Genomic DNA, 18372 nt, shown 5'->3' on the forward strand with positions numbered 1-18372 from the left:
AGGAAAAATAAGCAAGTGAAACAACCCCAAAGGTGGTATGTCATCTGCATAAATTACTTTAGTCCACTTGACATTGTCAATAAACCATGAAAGACAGACATCTAATTCCTATAAATACATTTTCACTGAATTCTAGAAGACAGGTGTTGTTTCACCTCTGCAGAAATTCTACATTTCCTTAATTAACTTGTAAAACAAAAATTTTGTGCCACTTATAGAACTTCAGCAGCTTTCTGTTCAATTATTTTCAAGATCTGTAAAAGGCCACCATAGAAAGACATTTTAAAAATCAAATAGCAGCAATACAGTCCCATCTAGGGGAAGAGAACTGCTTTTCTATAACTCTTTTTTTTCCTCCCACACTGGACAATACTGGCGGGTTGAGATTTAACCAGAGATGGGCTCCTTTTACAAGATTGCTTATATAAAGCGAAGATAACACCAGCTGGGTTCATTTGAAAGAGGACATCTTGAGAGGAGCTGACCGCGCAGCTATTGGAATAAGGCGGAATGAAAATCTGAAATACTTCACCTCTTCCTTTCTTGTAAGCATTACACTTAATTTCCTGTAGAATACATAGGATTGTAATTAGAACAGTCACTGAAATGTACTGTAGAAGCCTTTTATAAATACATATTTTTGAATAGAGGCTGAGTGAAAATGTCAAAATGGATTTGTTTTGTTGGAAATACTTTATCAGGAGGACTTTTTTTTCTTTTACTAAATGATATTTGTTACTTGTGACAGTATGCTCAGTGATGTGTGTATGAGGGCAGACACTGAAGAGTGTCTACAAAGGGAAAATACAAGAACTTCAGTCCCAGTCCCACAGGCTGTAAATGCTTCTTTCTCTCTGTGAGAAACAGCTTGCAGGTTTGAGGCCTGAAGTGGAAATGTAAATCACTGCTATGTATGTTTTCCTGAAAATGCATGGTTCGCAGTAAAGGAGAAAATGCATCATTTAACAAAACCGAGCTACGTGAAGTTGAGATTATATACATCATGAGAGCCACCATCAGAGAGAACAGCTTCAGCATTAAATTTATAAGGAGAGTATATATGTTATTGAACTAATTTCTTCTAGTAATTTCTATTCCCTCTTTTTTCAGATCCCATAGTTTCATTTGGTTACACTAACACTTCAGGTTTAGACAAGAACAAAGAAAACCTAGAATAATTCAAAGCTCCACTAAACTGAAATTGTAACATTGTCACAGTAGTGACCCAGTGATAACAGTCTTGGAAATATTTATCCTGTAGATGCAATTAAGTTGGGCACCAGAGTATCAGTAATGTTATTTGTTTCTCTCTTCAAGAAGAACGTGTTTAACAGTCACTACAGTTTTGGGTCTGCAGCCAATGCATTTTTTTCTTTCCAATTTTAAAGATAATTTCAGCTTTTATTCCCTGTGTCCTCAGATCATTGCAAGAAATGGTGACTTTTACTATTTATCTGCTGGTCATCTTGGCTCAAGCTCTTGCAGGGCCTTGCAATCCAAATAAAGCAGGTAAAATAACTTAAGTCTCCTATGATCTTCTCTTGTAATTAAGCTGCCAAAGGGTTGGTTGTTTGGGTTTTTTTGCTATTAAAAGTGGAAAGGTTTTTCTTCAAAAAGTTAAACGGCGGATTCTGGAGAACTAATCCTTATGTTTCTTTTATTGATCTGCTTTCAGTGAGCACAGTAAAGCAAGTACCACTGAAGTCCTAGCTCGACAGAGAATCAGGCAAATGCTTAACTCTGTGCTATAATCATAGTGCAATAAAGTTACACACAAGCAGCATTCAGATATAAAATGGCCAAGAAAACACCAACAATTAGAAATTATCTGTAATAGCACAGACTAGATGCAGCAGATCTTTGCTGCCCAAATTGGGCTTCAGTCCCACTGAGTGCAATCAGATGACTAGTGGCAAATGAATGTGCTGGGTTGAACTCCTGAATCACTTCTATATTAAACAAGAAAAAACAAAAATCATTGCCTCTAAGGCCCTAATTGCACCATGATTTATGCCTAGGAACTCAAATGATCTGGTGCCATACAGACCTGTAATGTAGAATTCACTACAATTAAGAAATGTCCTTTAGAAAGGCATTAGAATATGTCTCAATATAGAGTGTTTACTTTGCATGTGCATGATTGTTGTCAGTCTACTGCCAGTAATTTCACAATATCTCTCAAGTATTTGGCCCTCTAGCCATTTATTTCAGTACCTTCATTTGCACAAGCAGTTTCTCTGAACTGCAGGAATTTTCATAGCTGTAATGTCAATAGTTATAAAACTGACCACCAGCACAAGCAGAATCAGCCTGTGTGTGCTGAAGGTTTGTTGACCAGATAGAAGCAAGTTGTTAAGGTCCCTATTTGACTTTCCCTAAGTATTCCTTAACCTTCTGCAGACATGGAAAGGCAGCAAAATTAGGCTTTTATTATGAAAATGAGAGTGTCAAAGGCTTAAAAAAAATAATGTAATAATTCCAGGTAGACTGTCCTTTTTTCAGACTGTAGTAATTGGAAATCTTTCTCAATTTTCAAGTCATTGTTAGCCAATATTTGCCTTTTAAATTCCCATCAGATATTCCAATTTTCACTGCCTGATTCTCTTTGAAAAATGTCCACTTCTGCTATCATGAAGCAATTGGTCTAAGTTATGATGTTCAATATTCATGATTGTATTACAATCACCATGTTTGGAAACATATTGCACTGCAATTAACCACCACTGTTACCAGGGCTAGGATTTTGGTTCATTTACTATTAACAGGACCAGGCTTTTCACTTCAGTTATTATTGCCGTTAACAGCACTAGGCTTTTTGGTTCATTTTTAGATCTTAGCTTTTAACTTGAGAATTCATAATTCAGTTTGTGCTGGTACTGCAATGCCAGTACAAGGAGAGAAAGGGCAGAATATGTATCGTGGCCTGGACCTAACACCGCTACAAAATGGTGCACATCTACTGAAGCCTGAAAAAAAACTTCACCCATATTATTTTTAGAGCCAGTGGTGTTACAGAAGCCAGTTCTGCAGGATAATCAGACTTCAGTGCAGCAATTTTTCACTTCAGGTTTCTCAGCACTGTATCTGTTCCTCAATCAGCTGTTCCAGAAAGATAAATAATTTACATGAAGCTCTACAGTAATTAGAAGGCAAAGGCCAAACTCTTCCAAAGAGGACAGAATTTAACAACCCAAAGGTTGAAAGAAGAACATCACTGAATATCACTCTAGGTGTATTATTTTCCTTTCAGATGTAATCCTGGTATACTGCTATCCTAGAACCATCATTACCAAAATCCCAGAGTGTCCTTATGGATGGGAGGTTAATCAGCTGGCACTTGGAGGCATTTGCTACAATGGAATCCATGACTCGGGATATTACCAATTCACAATCCCGGACCTGTCACCAAAAAACAAATCCTACTGTGGGACACAGTCAGAGGTAAGACCATCAAGGTCAACATTTCTGAGCTGGACTCAGAAATCAGCTGCACTCAGTTGAGAGAGTCTCATTTGCTTCAGCTTGGTAGTGGGCTTTAAGTATGGAAGGAAAGAGACGGCAAACTCCAGTTTGAGGGAGAGGGAAGAATCAAATAGTCACACTTTGCAAAATACTACTACAGGCAAAATACTCGCAGGCTTACTGATGTTAGTCTGTGTGTTGGCCACCCATTTGCACCTGTATTACACAGAACATATATAGAGTAAGGCATATACATAGGCAGCACAGCATATGAAGAGCTACAGACACGTTTCCTTGGGGACAGTGTTTTGTCACCAGATAGAGTCTTCATGTTTCGAAATGTGAAGTTGTTCTTGATGCCTCAAAGACTCAGTCCTGCCAACTGCCTCTGTCTTGCCATCTGCAGTTTAAGAACCCTGTTTATCACTTCTACAACTCCATTGTCTCCAATGACACCTCAGTAATCGTGAAGAGCCAGCCTGTGAATTACTCATTTACCTGCACATACAATGCCAACTACCTGGTGAACCAGGCCGCCTTTGACCAAAGGTATGTCCTCTTCTGGAAGTGAGCCTCACCCCATTTTCAGCACCACATCTCTCTCATACGGAATCTCTGTTATGTCCCCAGGGTGGCCACTGTCCATGTGAAGAATGGAAGCTCCGGCTCCTTTGAAAGTCAGTTGTCCCTCAACTTCTACTCTGTAAGTGCTCTTTGCCACCCAGCTTTTCGCCTCCATTTTTCACAGGCTTCAGCCTAAGAACTGGAAAGAAAAGGGTTGCTGCTCCTGACTTTTATGTGTGATGGAGCACATTGCTACCCTCTAACAGATAATTAGAGCAGGGCTTGCAGGGGTCCTTGTTTCTGCTGATTAACAGGGATATACTTAAACTGAACAGAGCAGACACATGCCAACTGTTCCTTTAATCCCTCCAAATCAGGCAGATTTTTCTGCTGAGAGGTACATTTCTAACATGCTGACAGGTTTTATAAGAAAAAACAGAACTGGTTTGTAGTCCCACTCAAAGAGCAGCATGCATCTGCGGGCACCACTGCTATCACAGTCTCTATAGATACAACAAAGCTCCATCCACTTCTCTGCAGTTTGCTTCCTGGTCTCTCAGGTGAAAAATAGTTCATGTTCCCCAGAGCTCTTTAGGTCATGCTGGAATTTTGTTTCCAACAAAATACCATCCCTAGATATCAGGCCAATCTTTTGAAAACCCCTCTGCTCCCCACAGCTCCGCTGCATGCTGGAGCAGCCAGCTCCTGATCCTGGAGTCTTTTTCCCACCAAAGCACAGTCAAAAGCACCAAAGCTGCCTCTCTACTTTAGCAGAGCTAGAAAAAGCACAACTAATAACATGTTTTAAATTTATAGGCCAGGGAGAGGGAGTATTTAGCACAAGGTGGACTGATGGAAATATCTCCATCCACATCCTGCATTTTTGGCACTAACTGATCGCTAAACATTTTGGCAGCCTTGAGATGCCATCTGAAAACCCACGTGGTCTTTTTTTCTGATATATGGCACAGCAGTAGTATACACTGTGAAGGTCCAGGAGGTACTACACTGCTCCTGACAGAATGACTGCAAAAACAAATGATAGACAATGGATTTCAGGTACATTTTTTTTCCCTCAAAAATGACTGTTTTGTTCTAATGGCCATGGGGCTCCCAGGAGTCAAGGAGAGAGTGGCTGAATTGTTACTAATACATTTTACCTCTGAGCCCAAGTACAGAACAATCTCAGAAAGCTAACAGACCACTCCTTTGTTATTTTGTTCATGTTTTTACCAGGGAGAAAAGGTTAATTCCGATGATTTTTTTTTTTTTTTTCTGGCAAAATGGAAATAAAATATTTATTTTGCCTTGCTATTCATCTCTGCCGCTGCTTGAGACAGCCCTCTGCCTCAACTGGGCCATAGTTCCAGGTGCTTCGTGTGCCCAATTCCTCATCTAGAAGCAAGGTCCAAGCTGCAGTGCGATCCAGCCAAAATGCTTTGGACTCACTGGCCTTTAACAGTAAAGGACTGTGGTGCAGCATGGAAGCCTGAGGCCTGAATGAAAACCTGACCTTCAACAATAAAACTTGTGAAGAAAAACAACATAGTACCCTAAGACAATACAGAACAATAAAGTTTGGAAAAAGAAGCGATATAGCATGTTCAACTCCTTCTAGCACACAGACTGGTAGGAGTTTTGTGACAGTACTTCTGCAAGTGCTCTCATTTGGGAGAAATCTTTAGTTAAATGAGAATTTCTCAGGACACTTAACAGTTATAGATCACTAATTTAAACACAGCCTTGAACTTTAACTTCAGTGCATCCAGTCTATCAGATGTTGCAGCACTGCAGTGCCTCACAGCCCTGTAGGTGAGGAAAGGTACATAAGAAATTCAGTACCAGGGAACTGAGCAAGAACAGCATGAAAGGATTCTCGAACAGCTCTACAACTACATACACCTGAATCCCGCTCTGTAGATTTAACTAAGTAACCCAGTGCTATGACTAAACATATTACTCTTTATATAGTTGTGGTGCTAGCTTCGTTATGCTCTTATGCAATGAAAAGCAATGGGATTTAAGGCAGGTACTTCAGTGTATTTGTAACCAAATTTTCTCACCTGAGTACCACACACTGTGCTACTTTTAGCAGACTGACCTTTCAGTAGATGAACGCCTATAGCTGGCAGAGCTCTTTCTGCACGCTCATGCCCCCTCAGCTCTCACTATGCTGCCTGTCACGAGTATAAAGCACAGAGTGCTGGAACTTTGCATATGGGCATGTAATTCTGCTTGTCTTTGTTCCTGTTCCCCAACATGTGGCCACCTCTCAACCTCATTCCCATTCCATACAGTCATCTCCACTTTCACTCCCTCCAGCTTTCCCCAACACCTCTGGTGTTCCAGAAACAGCAGCAAACTTGCTGCCCACCCATGCTGTCATATAACACAAACTACAACCCAAATAGCATCCAATTCTACTACTTATTAAAAGACAAACATTAACAAAAAGATTTTTAAATACCATCTTGAGCTTGCAATAGTCATACTACTAGGTGTAGAGTTTGGAGCTAGCAGGTAATAAGAACGCAGACTTCAGAAGTATATCTCTCAGGAGCTGCCTGAAGTTGCCACATGCCACCATTGCTTTGCATGTTACTAGTAACATTATGCCTTTCTCTTTGTCTTTCAAAGAATGCCAAGTTTTCAAGTATAAAAGAAGCCCCTTTCGTCGTTGAAACATCAGAAATTGGTTCTGACATATTTGCTGGAGTTGAAGCTAAGGGCTTAAGTGACAGGTAGGCAAGGGAAGGAGCAATAATTAATAAATTGGCAATCAGGACATTCCTTGCTAATCTGGGCTTTGTGTCTTCCCAGGTTCAAAGTCGTTCTCAACAACTGCTGGGCAACTCCCTCCTCAGAGTATTTCTACCAGATCCACTGGCCTCTGATCACCAAGGGGTAGGTGCTGGTAGGGAACAACTCAGCCCAGTAGATGACAAGAAGCTGGGGGGCAAGGGGGCAAAAAGAGAAGCTGGCCCACAGCAGGTCAAAGGCATTCATCAGAATGAGACCTCAGGAGATGTTTCACTGAGGCCACAGAGGCTCTAACACTGCTCCTCCATACACAACACAGGTGTGCCACAGACTACTCCATCCTTGTGCACGAGAATGGGAAAACAAGCCGGGCGACGTTCCAGTTCAATGCTTTCCGCTTCCGTAACATCCCCAAGTTGTCCAAGGTCTGGCTGCACTGTGAGACACACGTCTGCGACAGTGAGAAGTTCTCCTGCCCAGTGGTAAGGCCTCCCTCCCAGAGAAAAATATAGGGCTAAATTTAGACAGAGGATGTAGAAACCTTCCTGAGGGCACATCAGGTGCAGAGCAAGTGCCAGAGCTTTCGGGAGATGGAGCCACCACAATGCCTGAAGCTGAGTGGCCAGCTGTGCACCCTAACCCCAGTCATGCCACAGGTGCTGCAGGCAACATTAAGCAACTTGTTTGAACATATTGAGAAATGGGGTGGCCATAGAAACACCCGGTTCTTGTCGATATCCCAGGCTGCAGTCCTGTCTGACAAACACCTACAGTTAAAATCAAGCCTGAAAGAAGGGAGAAAGTAGAGTGTTTTCCATTTTATCAAATATCTTGGTGCTGAGGGCACGCTGGGGGCAGCAGGCAAACCTGGCTCAAAGCCCATCGCTAGTGAAATGAAACCTCCCAGTCCCCCTTCCAGGGAAAGTCCTCTCTGCTACCCTGCAAAGAGCCGCAGTGAGCTGCTGCTCTTGCAACTGTCCTGTTCTGCATTAAATACATACATTGCCACTGGAGCAGGAACCGAGTCAAAGAGAGGGTTCTTGTGACCTTAGCTGGGAAGGAGAGGGTAGGTGATATACAGGCATGTTATTTAGCATGGGGAGGTGTTTGCTGCTTGCACCAACAGATGCAAGGGTGAGAGTTACTAAAGCGTCTTTCTTTAACAACTTCACTCTCCCTCCTTCAGTAGGTCAGAGCTTCACTGTTCTTTCTCTCATAAAGTGAGTACATCATTGCTATAAAGCAATATAGAATTTTATTTAACCTGAAATGAAAGCCCAAAATACATACAGTCATTTCAGCAACAAACATTTCTTGCTAGAGAAGAGAAAGCATCACTCCTGATCAAATCAACGTTTCCTTTCTAACCCCTTTCTCAGTCCAGGAGCCAAATTAAGATAGCAGTTTATTACCCAGCCTCAGCACCAAAAAGAGGACACTGATTTATGCAAAACCTGCATGTCTCATAAAAACGCGTTGTTAGAAATTCTAAGTTTCAAAGACAAAAGAAAAAACTCTGGGTTAAGATTTCGATGCTTGTTTTTAAAGACTTCTTCAACTTTTTATCCAGCCACAGAAAACATAAACCCAGTACCCCATATCTGCCTCTCTGACAGTATTGCCAAACATCTACATCATTCTTACAGGCACACAGTGGAACTCCCTCCTTACCCTCCAGCACAGGATAATTGCTCCATCAGGCTGACATCCCTTGAGTCCAATTCCAACCCCAAAATGTAGCTGGTGGTCTGTTGCAATTAGAGTGGAACCAAGCTGGGGGTCTATACTTAAAATCAACCTCTAACCAAAATTACCACACACTGAGCTTGTAAAAAAAATAAAAAACAAGGAGACACAGCTGGGGATCTACAAAGGTCATGGGTGGACTAAGACCTTTGATCTGTAGAGGACTGCCTCCAATACAGACCTTGTCAGCTGTGACAGGTATAATTAGTGCTAGACATAAGGCCATCTATATGGAAGGGATTTGGCCTGTTTCTACCCAATGGAAAGCAATTGTAATTAGCAATAAGCAATAGACGTCTTCACAGAGATCCCAGGTTAAATAGATGGAGCTCAGCTCCCTCCTTCCTTCTCAACAGTATGTTTAAGGCAGGGTGGCAAGGGCAGGAGTACCCATGATTAGCAAGTGGACACCAACCTGGGCTCCTGCCATCTCACAACTGAAAAAAAAACTTAACACTGACAGTCACTGTAAGGTCTGTGGGACATTAAGATCCTCAGAAAATGCACTGTAGAGACTCTCCTTAAATTTATCCTGCACTAAAAAAACACCCAATAATCACAAGAAAAACAAACAAACAAACTCTAGAAAATATACAGCAATATTGACACATATTTCTTTTCTGTGGTTGGAAACACGAGAGCTGGGTTTGGATTTTTGTATTATTTTTAAATATTCTTTTTGGTGTACATGGCTTTCTCTCTGATCTCTTGAGACATGTGACAAACGAAAACAGCGCATGGAACAAACCGGAGGTGTTTTAGTGGCGGAAATCGCTGTACGCAGTAAGTGACTGGGTGTCTGGGGAGCAATGAAGTTGGGACCTGCCAGGGCTCACAGGACAGGATCAGGGAGAGGGAGCTGACCCCCTCGGCTCTTTCCGCCATGGCAGCAGCAATCTGCAATAGAAGCTGGTCCTCTCCAGGCTCAGCCAGAAGGGCTCAGTGACACTCTCTTCACTTACAAAATGAGTAAAGGCACCCATTTGACATTAACGATAAATGGCCAAACCATGTGCACACCAAGTTAACAATGGAAACTCTGCTCCCCCGCACTGGACCTCAGCAACGGCCCAGACAAGCTCTGATAGATTGCACGTGAGTGGGAGAGGTCAGGCTAAGGAGCAGCAGGAACACTTATCCTTACGCTATGTGTTGGTACTTCAGCATCCCTTAACCCTTCGTGTCTGTCCCTCCTGATACACAAACTGAACTGGCGTCAGGTTTCCCCATTATAAAACAATTCCTCTTTCCTCTTATTGCTGCCTCCTGGAGGCACCAGGAATTTCTCCCTAAGCTGGTTTAATTCTGCAATTAATCCTTTCAAACAGGTCCTTGGAAAAAGGTATGCCGAAATACTGTTTTCACTAGAGCCTTAGTTTACCAGCTACACCCACAACAACCTAAAAACCAATTTAAAATTACAAATACACATAGAGCATCATTATTATAATCCGGTATGTTGCACCAGTAAAACTCACTCAATTTTAGAAGATAAAAGAACTGAGGATCCTTTTATAACTTCAGACAGTAAAGACAAGAGTAAGAAATACCCAGAATTTTGAAATGTGGCATATGTTATTTGTTCTTTTACGAAGCACACTGGTGCACGTCACCCTCTTTTAAACATGCCATCCCAATGTTATCTTTTTCTTATTTTATACAGGCAAAGGTTTATCCAGATTTTACACACTCTCAGGTAAATAGCAAAGTATAACAATGAAAATACCAATCCCAAATAAGGATTTTAAGTGACTCTGTCAACATAAAACCCATAGCTCAAAGAAAGAGCTGAAAAATCTACTAAATTTGAGAGAAAGGGAAATATTTCAAAATAAAATTTCATTTTTCAATGTTATACACTTTGTTTTCCTCCATTTGGCACATGCCTCACTCTGGACAATAATATCATACCAATAACATCCAATATTGAACAATACTTTCTCTTATTTTCACCCTCTTCCCCAAAAGGAACAAGCACGTTCCACTGCATTAGCAGACATGTCTGAAAGCACTTCTATTTGGAGAGGGCTTGAAAAAGGCTTTTCAAAGTCTATTTGTTAAAACTCAATATGGTGACAGAGTCACAATAGGGGCATGCACTTGCATTGATGGGGGTGGGAAGAACATGAAAGGCAGCTGATAGTGAAGTACTCACATTTAGCCTGTGTTTCTTTTGCAGATATCATCTTCCACCTACTCTTTGTGATTGGATTTTGTGCTGTTTTATTATAAAACACAGTCCAGCTGTGTTTCTTACCTTTTCCCAATCCCTTTTGGACCTGGACTTCTTTACTAAACATGTTTATTTCACAGATGAAAAATGAAAATCACAAAAAAATCATCGTGCACCATTTTACCAGATAAATAAAACATTCCATGAGCTTTGTGCCTTGAATACTGGAAAATCCAAAAGCAGATTTGCCTCTCCCCAGTCTCTGCAGGTATTTTAAACTAGTGAAACTCTAAGGGTTATGTATTCTACTGATGCCTCCTTTTAAGAATTGTGCTGCCAACAATACTTGTTTCTACAAGGAACACAGAGATATGAAAACTCAGTATTTTTAACACCAAATTTCCCTTCAGGGTCCCTCTTCCCTGTCCATCTCAGTGTGGTCCCAAAATTCCCCTCCAGGCCCGGTCTTGCAAGGTTCAAGCTTGATCTGTAAAGCCTTTGAACAAGATAAAAACTAGCCTAACATGTCAAGGGTGAGAGAAAAGGATGCTTTTTATATGGCAATAGTTAGGAAGTCCTCAGAATTAATTACCTGACATTTATTTCCTGCTTCTCAGCCTTGTCAGTATTGATTGCTTGGGTTAAGTAGAGTACGACAAATGCTGCAGTAGGTACAACACTGTTAGGAGTAGGATGTCTTGCTGACTGGAGAGGCTCAGTGCTGGAGAGCTGCATGGCGTGGATGCAAATTAAGCACATCTGAGGTTTGAGAACAAGCTAATGATCTTTACACTTCCTTGGAGACACAGCTGGTGTCAGATACAACAAGGTACAGGTGTTAGCTCTGTACCCAAGTGACAACAGCTCCTGAATAGTACTGAGAAGAAATCACTAGAAAGAGAAAAAGTGATTTCTAGAGAGCAGGAAATATCAGGGCATGAAACAATTTATAAACAGAAGTGATAGTAGGTTATTTTCAGCAGTTACTAAAATAACATTTAGCAGAACTTTTGACAATGTAAGAAACATTCCTAGGCCTTTTCCATGAAACTTTCAGGATCCTAAATGTGAAAGAGGGAAGAATAACTACAGCTATTACACTTCATATTACTGAACACAGTGGGTGTACCTCTACCTGTACATACTGCAGCATAAGCACCATATAGAGTTTTTGCTATTGTTTTTAAAGAGGAAACCTCCTGAATAATTCTATTAAAATAACGATTTTAAGTTCACTGTTCTTTTTGAAACTTCACAGTTAAGATAATGCATAGCTAGGAGATAAATATATTACAGCCACAGTTTTCAAACAGACAGATTCCTCTTAGCATGGACTCTATTTGCTCCTCTAGGTGTAATCTCAGTCTCAGTTCATACGCATTTATAAGTAACTGAGAAAAGGAAAAATAAAGCTGTTTAGAAGCTGAAATGATAGCAAACAGCATCCATCCTGACAACCTGCAGAAAATCTCTCTGCTATTACTGCGTGCATTTAGCCCGTACATACAAGAGAGGGCACTCTCTTGACAGAATTGTCTGGTTTAGACAGACCAGGCTTAGAAGAAGCTATGTCACTTCGAAGAAGTATATCTGTACATTCAAAGTCATTCTTGGTGGTACAAGTTTCTAAAGCAGAGCAGAGCTACTGGATATTTTGTGCACCACAGGAAATTTTATTTAGAGATAATGACCCTGAAGGTTTTTTCTCTCCCATTTGCTGTTTTGCCTCCCTTTCCCCTTGCTTCCTCCCACTAACATCCCCAGTTTCAACACCTTCTACCAGGTGGCTTTACCTCTTCAAATCTTTGTCCTTGCCAAATGAGATGAACACACAAGCTTCTTCTCCAAAGCCCATTTCTCTTGTCTTTGCAATGGTCATTGCTCTCCTATCATGGCTATGTTGTGTGGAAAGCCTTGAACTGAATTTCCTTGATAGGCTGATCAATTTTCTTCCTGATTATGCCACAAGTGTTGCTTTGGAGCAAATCTTGCAGGATTGCAGCAGCTGGGAAGTGTGCCTGAGACTTCCCAGGCTGCCTCCCTGCCCACCGTGAGATGGAGCCTCTGGACACATGTACCTCCTGTCCGTGTGGGGACACTGTACTGAGCAGGGCTGGAGTTGCAGGATGGGCAAAGCCCTATTACCAATCTAAATCTGGATCACTGTCTCTAGAGTCCAAAAATGTTTATAGCTAAGGACAAACAAACAAACAAACCACAACTGAAAAATAACTCCCAGAGGTGACTGCGAAAAGATTTGTCTGCCAGAGGAGGCAGCAAATTATGAGCTGGTTTCGGCTCCAGGAGTGAACTGCTTAACCAAGCACAAGTTGTCCATCCTAAATAGCTCACATAAAAAATAGAGACGCTAATTCACCTTCCTTTTTTCCAAACCTGCATATGGCTCATCACTATTGATTCTGTTAAACATGATTTATGTTGCCAGTATCAGAAAATATAATGATTCCAAGAGATTTTAGCACAAGCTAAAGCTTGATAGACTTGATTTCAGTAGTGCTAGTACAGTGACACACATTTACACAGTATTTTGTTCATTAAATATAGGTCACTCCTCACTTGCAAATGGTAAATACTATTAATCTGGGTGGCCTTTGTTTGACAGTCACTGCAGATGCAAATAATGATTAAGAAGGTCCAACAGAAATCACCAGTGAGAGAGAGTCAGATCTAACACAAAATTCTCAGGAGTACAAACAGGCAAGCATGACATCAATGCAAGCTGGTCCTTTCCATCCTTGATGCTCTGTATTCAGCATCTCCAAAGAAGTAGTGCTGTGGCAATATGACTCTTGCCACCCCGGGTCCCATAGTGAAAAAGAAGCAGCGAGCTCCAAGACTGGCAAGTCAGAATTATGCCTTATAGCCTGTGCTGAAATCCCACAGTTTCAAATCCTCAGTATCTGGTATCAGAGAACATGCAGCAGAGTTGTCAGACTAGGTCTGACCTGATGTGCCCACATAGTGCATCCCCTTCTCGCTCAGTCCCCAAAGGAGTGAAGCCACATCAGGGCTGTGAGCCTTTCTATAGGGGGATCTCAACTCAGCAGCACATCAAGATAAACATTGCACACCTTGACAGAATTGGCAATATACTACACAATATAAACATAGGCACAATCTCAGATCCAGATAACATATATAGAAAGTCCCTGTCTTAATTTAAACACCAACTTCATCCCTTCATTCTGCCAATCCATGACATTTTGTTTAAGTGTCTTGGTCAGGGACAAGGAAAAAACCCTTCTTATCTCAGAATCATATCATAACAACCATGACTCAATACATACAAAACACATCATAGAAGTACATAGACTGTATTAGGAGTGAACCTCCTCACCCCATTCTGAAAAGCAAATCTTTCAAAGTTATCTCCATCCAAAGGGCAGCTGTCACTCACAGGTGCAGAGGAAAAAATATCTATTGATTGATTTGATTCCACAGCCCTTTCATGTAGCATATCACTGTGGCCCTGCAAAGGTCAAGTCCAGCAACTTCAGAGAAATAAATAGTAATTCTTACAGTCAAGCACTCAAGGAGGACACAAGTGTCCTGAGCTCTGTCAGAAGTTGCATTGCACTCTGAAGCAGAGAGATCAGCCTGCCTTCCAATACATTTTTCTTTACTTTGTTGTGTCAAGAAAAACCTAGTGCCTATCTAATGTCTTAGCCTGCTCTTCAAAAGCAATTATGTTAGATATATGCCCGTTCTAAATTCTAAGTGAAATGTTGTTAAATTCCCCCATACGAAGGCCACCTGCAATGCAAACAGCCGCTCTGTAGTGCAACCAGTCTCCAAACCTCCCAGACTGAGTCTCACATCGAGCAGCCTGTGCATCTGCTCTACCACTAAATTTTCTCTGCATGTGGCTGCATCCACAACACTCTCCTCCCACAGACTGGCTCCTTCTGGGCATTTACACACGGTGACACAAATCATCACTGAAACAGATCTCGCCCTGCTGCAAGTTACTCTGCTTTCCTGCTTGCACTCACCTGTTCTAACTGGAAAATAAGTTTCAAATAAATCAAAATAAAGTTTAAAATTTTAATTAATAGATTAAAATAAAGTTTTAAAAAAATAAAGTTTAAATTGCATACTGCTTTTCCACAAGCCTATTCAGCAGGGTCGGAATGATGCAGCATCGCATGATGGGAAGTGAGGCACGTAGATCCTAGTCCTTGGTGAGCACCAAAGCTGAGGTCTAATGCTAAAGCAGAGAGGTCTTATCACTGTGAAATATTTGCACAGGTCTACAAATTTACACAGTGATTAATAAGCCCTGATAAGAGCATTCTGAGCACTTCTCATTGTCTTCAAGCCCAACACTTCTGTGCTAGCACCTTTCAGTGAGTACCACGAAGTACTCTAAACACAGGAACTGATTAATCTGGAAGACTGAATCTTCCCTTTACAAACTGAGAAAAACTGAGGCAGAAAGAATGAAGTGCGTGGGTCATGGCAGGGGGTACAAGATTGGTACTCAACTGCAATCAGTTGAGGGGAATGTTACCTGAATAACAGAAATAGTCATAAAGGAAAAAATCCATAGCCTGATCTGATACTTCTGAGGATGAGTTGAGAAAACTTGCAGATTTTGCATTTATTTTATCTGTATTGGAAACATATATTTCATATATACAGAAAATGAAGACAACAAATTTAAGGGTAGGTTTGCATCCTAACCAAATTCTATCACGGATTATTATATAATAAAATACTGAGACACTGAAAGGAATAAGATGCAATTACCTGAGAGAAGGGGTTGCAGGGAGGGGAGATGAGGAGTATTTGCTTTTTAGTAAGCACAGCTTCAAAGGATAAGGCACACTTATGTGTTTTATCTTTTTAGACTTGTATATACTTTATCTTTTTAGCTTATCTTGAGATTTTTTATATGTAGCAAGAATCATGTGGCCTACTTTGATCCAAGAAGAGACTAGACAAACATTTTAAATTAATATGGAGAGCACTGAGCACAGATACAGATCACTAAACAGGAGTCACTCCATTACACATGACATCTGAAGCAAACACAGCTTGTATTTAGAAAAAAAGGAGGGGGACTAGCTTACTATTTGTCTGGCTTCAACTGGCTATTAATCATCTTCATTTCCTGCTCTAAACCACCAAACATCACCATTGTGGGCTGTTCAGCAGCTGCTATTTCCTTCTCTACAACAACCACATTTGAGTGGTGAACAAACAACTCCTGTAAATCTCACATGGTCCACAAAACACTTTCAATACGTGCCAGAACAGTACAATCCATTTGTGGTAATAAGCCTTTCACAAGTAAGCAAAACTCATCCTTCTTGGCTTGCTTCTCTTGACCACTTTTTCACAGAGAAGAACATTAGTCTTGTCTCTGTATTTTCATCCCAACAAGCTCTTAAGGTGGTGATGATCCTTGTATTGCACTTCTCCACATACACTGGGATTGCTATACGGATGAGTTCTTGATTCTGTTGATAATCTCTGAATACAGCAAGCATGATTCATCATGATCCCAGGTCCCCGTATAGCTATTCTCATTTTAGTATTACCCATATTTAATTGAAAATGTGCATAACAAGAAAAGGGCTGTGTCCTTCCCATAAAGGGTTCCCGCTTCCCACTTGGGAAAGCTTCCAGATGGAGGATCATATCCAACCAGGGAACCAGCAGGAATCAGTGCCAGAGCTTACACAAATTAGAATATAAAATGGGGAGAAATTGTCTTTTAATTATGCAATGGACAAGAAGATATCACGTGAATACTTTAAATACACTGGAGAGAAAGAGGTTGCTGAAACACATAGAAAACTGCCAAGGAATTTTGCTGAGCTGCTTGAAATTTTAGGCACGGTGGCAGTGGGGGAGGACTTGGAGGGGTATATGTTGTTAGTTTTTTTGGTAATAGAGTTTACAATCAGTGGCCAGATGTCCATCTAGCATTAGAAATGCAATAAAAGAAGTACTAGTAAGCTTAAGCATGTTCTATAATCTGTACAATATTTATCAAAAGGTTTAAATCCATACATGTCTTCAAATATGAAGGGCAACATCTTTAATGAGCAGACAGATACATTACTCTGACTGTACTCAGGCATTCTATGATTCAGCACATATACAGTAAATATAGAGCACACACACTTCCAAAAAAGCTAGTATGAAAAGATAGTTCAAAACAAGCAATATAATAGCTTGGCAATGCTGGCTTCAGAAATCCTTGCTAGCTCTCTATCCAGTAAAATTTCCCTCCTGGAGGAGCTCCTGCATTCCATCAGCCTACACAGTATCATGGTTCTGCTATGGTTACATGGCATTGCCCATCTGCCTTCAGACATCTGCCAGAGACGGGCTGGTCTCCGTGCTGATGCCTCAATCCAGCCCAGAGGTACCTAAGGACAGACCCAGCTCACAGAGCCAGACCTGACTTTGCTGTACAAACAGAATAAAAAGAACAAGTAGGAAACTCAAATACTAAGAAGGATATAGCAGTGCCAACAGACTGCTGGAAACATTTCCTAGGAATAGCTTTAAATTTAAGGTCCTTTAGCCTAAGATAGATAATAAAAGAAAAAGAAAAAGAAAAAAAAAAAAAGGAAGAAAAAATGGAACACTAATGAGGAGAGGCTCTAGAAAACATGAACTTTACACCCTAACAACCAGAACCAACCACAAAACAAGAGCAAACTGGTTCAGGTAACCACAGAGGAAGAACCAGGTTAGACATCATGTCTGATCAATGACAGGATGACAATACTTTTGCTATAGTTCTGCCATTGCAGCTCTTTACCTGTGGTCAGATACTAAAGGCAGCACTGTGCCCCAGGGCACTGTAACTCAGGCACGGAGCCCAGGTTTCCATCTCAAGAGTGAAATAAGATCCTCATTCCTCTGTAATTGCCATCTGAAGGTTGGGCACAATTTACTATGAGGCTGCCCAGTTGCTGGCATTTCTTAACATTGTACAATTTATAAAAATATCAGGATTAAGATTTTCCTTTAGCAATTATTTTTAGGTAGAGGGAAGCAAACCAAGGCATTTTTGCTGCAAAACGGGATTAGTGCAGCAGCACACTGCCAGCTTGCTTCTCTGTCATGCCATCTTTGGCAGCACTTCAGCATATTTGCACCATTCTGGCAGCAGAGAGCAACCATGAAACTGGTTTGATCAGTGCTTGGGGAGTCTGTGAGGTGTGGTGTTACCTGGGCTCTGCCCGTGCTGCCATCCTCACCCTGGCTTTCCCAGAGAGGCTTAAAACCTCTGAAAATTAGCCTGAAGGATTGCCTGGTGGCGATTGTGGAGCTGAACCAGGCGACATCTTCTATAAGACTGATCTTATCTCTGGGCTGATTTTAAATTTGCTCACATATGTTCATGCTCTGAATTTCAGGACTCCTAATTACTCAGGCTGGGTTCAACCTTATTTTGGTGATCAACTCTGGAAGACACTAACTTCAACTTAAGGCTTAATCCTCTTCCTCCCCTCCCCTTTTTTTTAATGTGACTGTACACACCACAAACTTCTGTTAATTTACATGTATAAAGTCATAGTTATTTTTGAAAAGAGCAATGCTTTCCTCACCAGTCTTTAGGAGGAAAGCCATCTAACCAGCTGATGGAAGAAATTCATTTTGGTGGACTGTAGGCAGATACAGAC

At 41.1% G+C, this 18372-nt stretch overlaps 1 protein-coding gene across 1 annotated transcript; it reads left to right on the forward strand.

The window, feature by feature from the left end:
* Positions 1–1433: 1433 nt before the first annotated feature.
* Positions 1434–10764, forward strand: TECTB (tectorin beta; the record flags this gene model as incomplete). The annotated part of the gene is made up of 10 exons (XM_080348004.1): positions 1434–1509; positions 3251–3441; positions 3869–4011; positions 4093–4165; positions 6664–6767; positions 6847–6930; positions 7106–7268; positions 9246–9315; positions 10196–10228; positions 10712–10764. The coding sequence occupies 10 exons, from the start codon at positions 1434–1436 to the stop codon at positions 10762–10764; spliced, it is 990 nt and encodes a 329-aa protein (XP_080204130.1).
* Between the last annotated feature and the right edge of the window lie 7608 nt (positions 10765–18372).

Source organism: Nesoenas mayeri (genome assembly GCF_963082525.1).
Source record: "Nesoenas mayeri genome assembly, chromosome: 7".
NCBI classification, from domain to species: Eukaryota; Metazoa; Chordata; class Aves; order Columbiformes; family Columbidae; genus Nesoenas; species Nesoenas mayeri.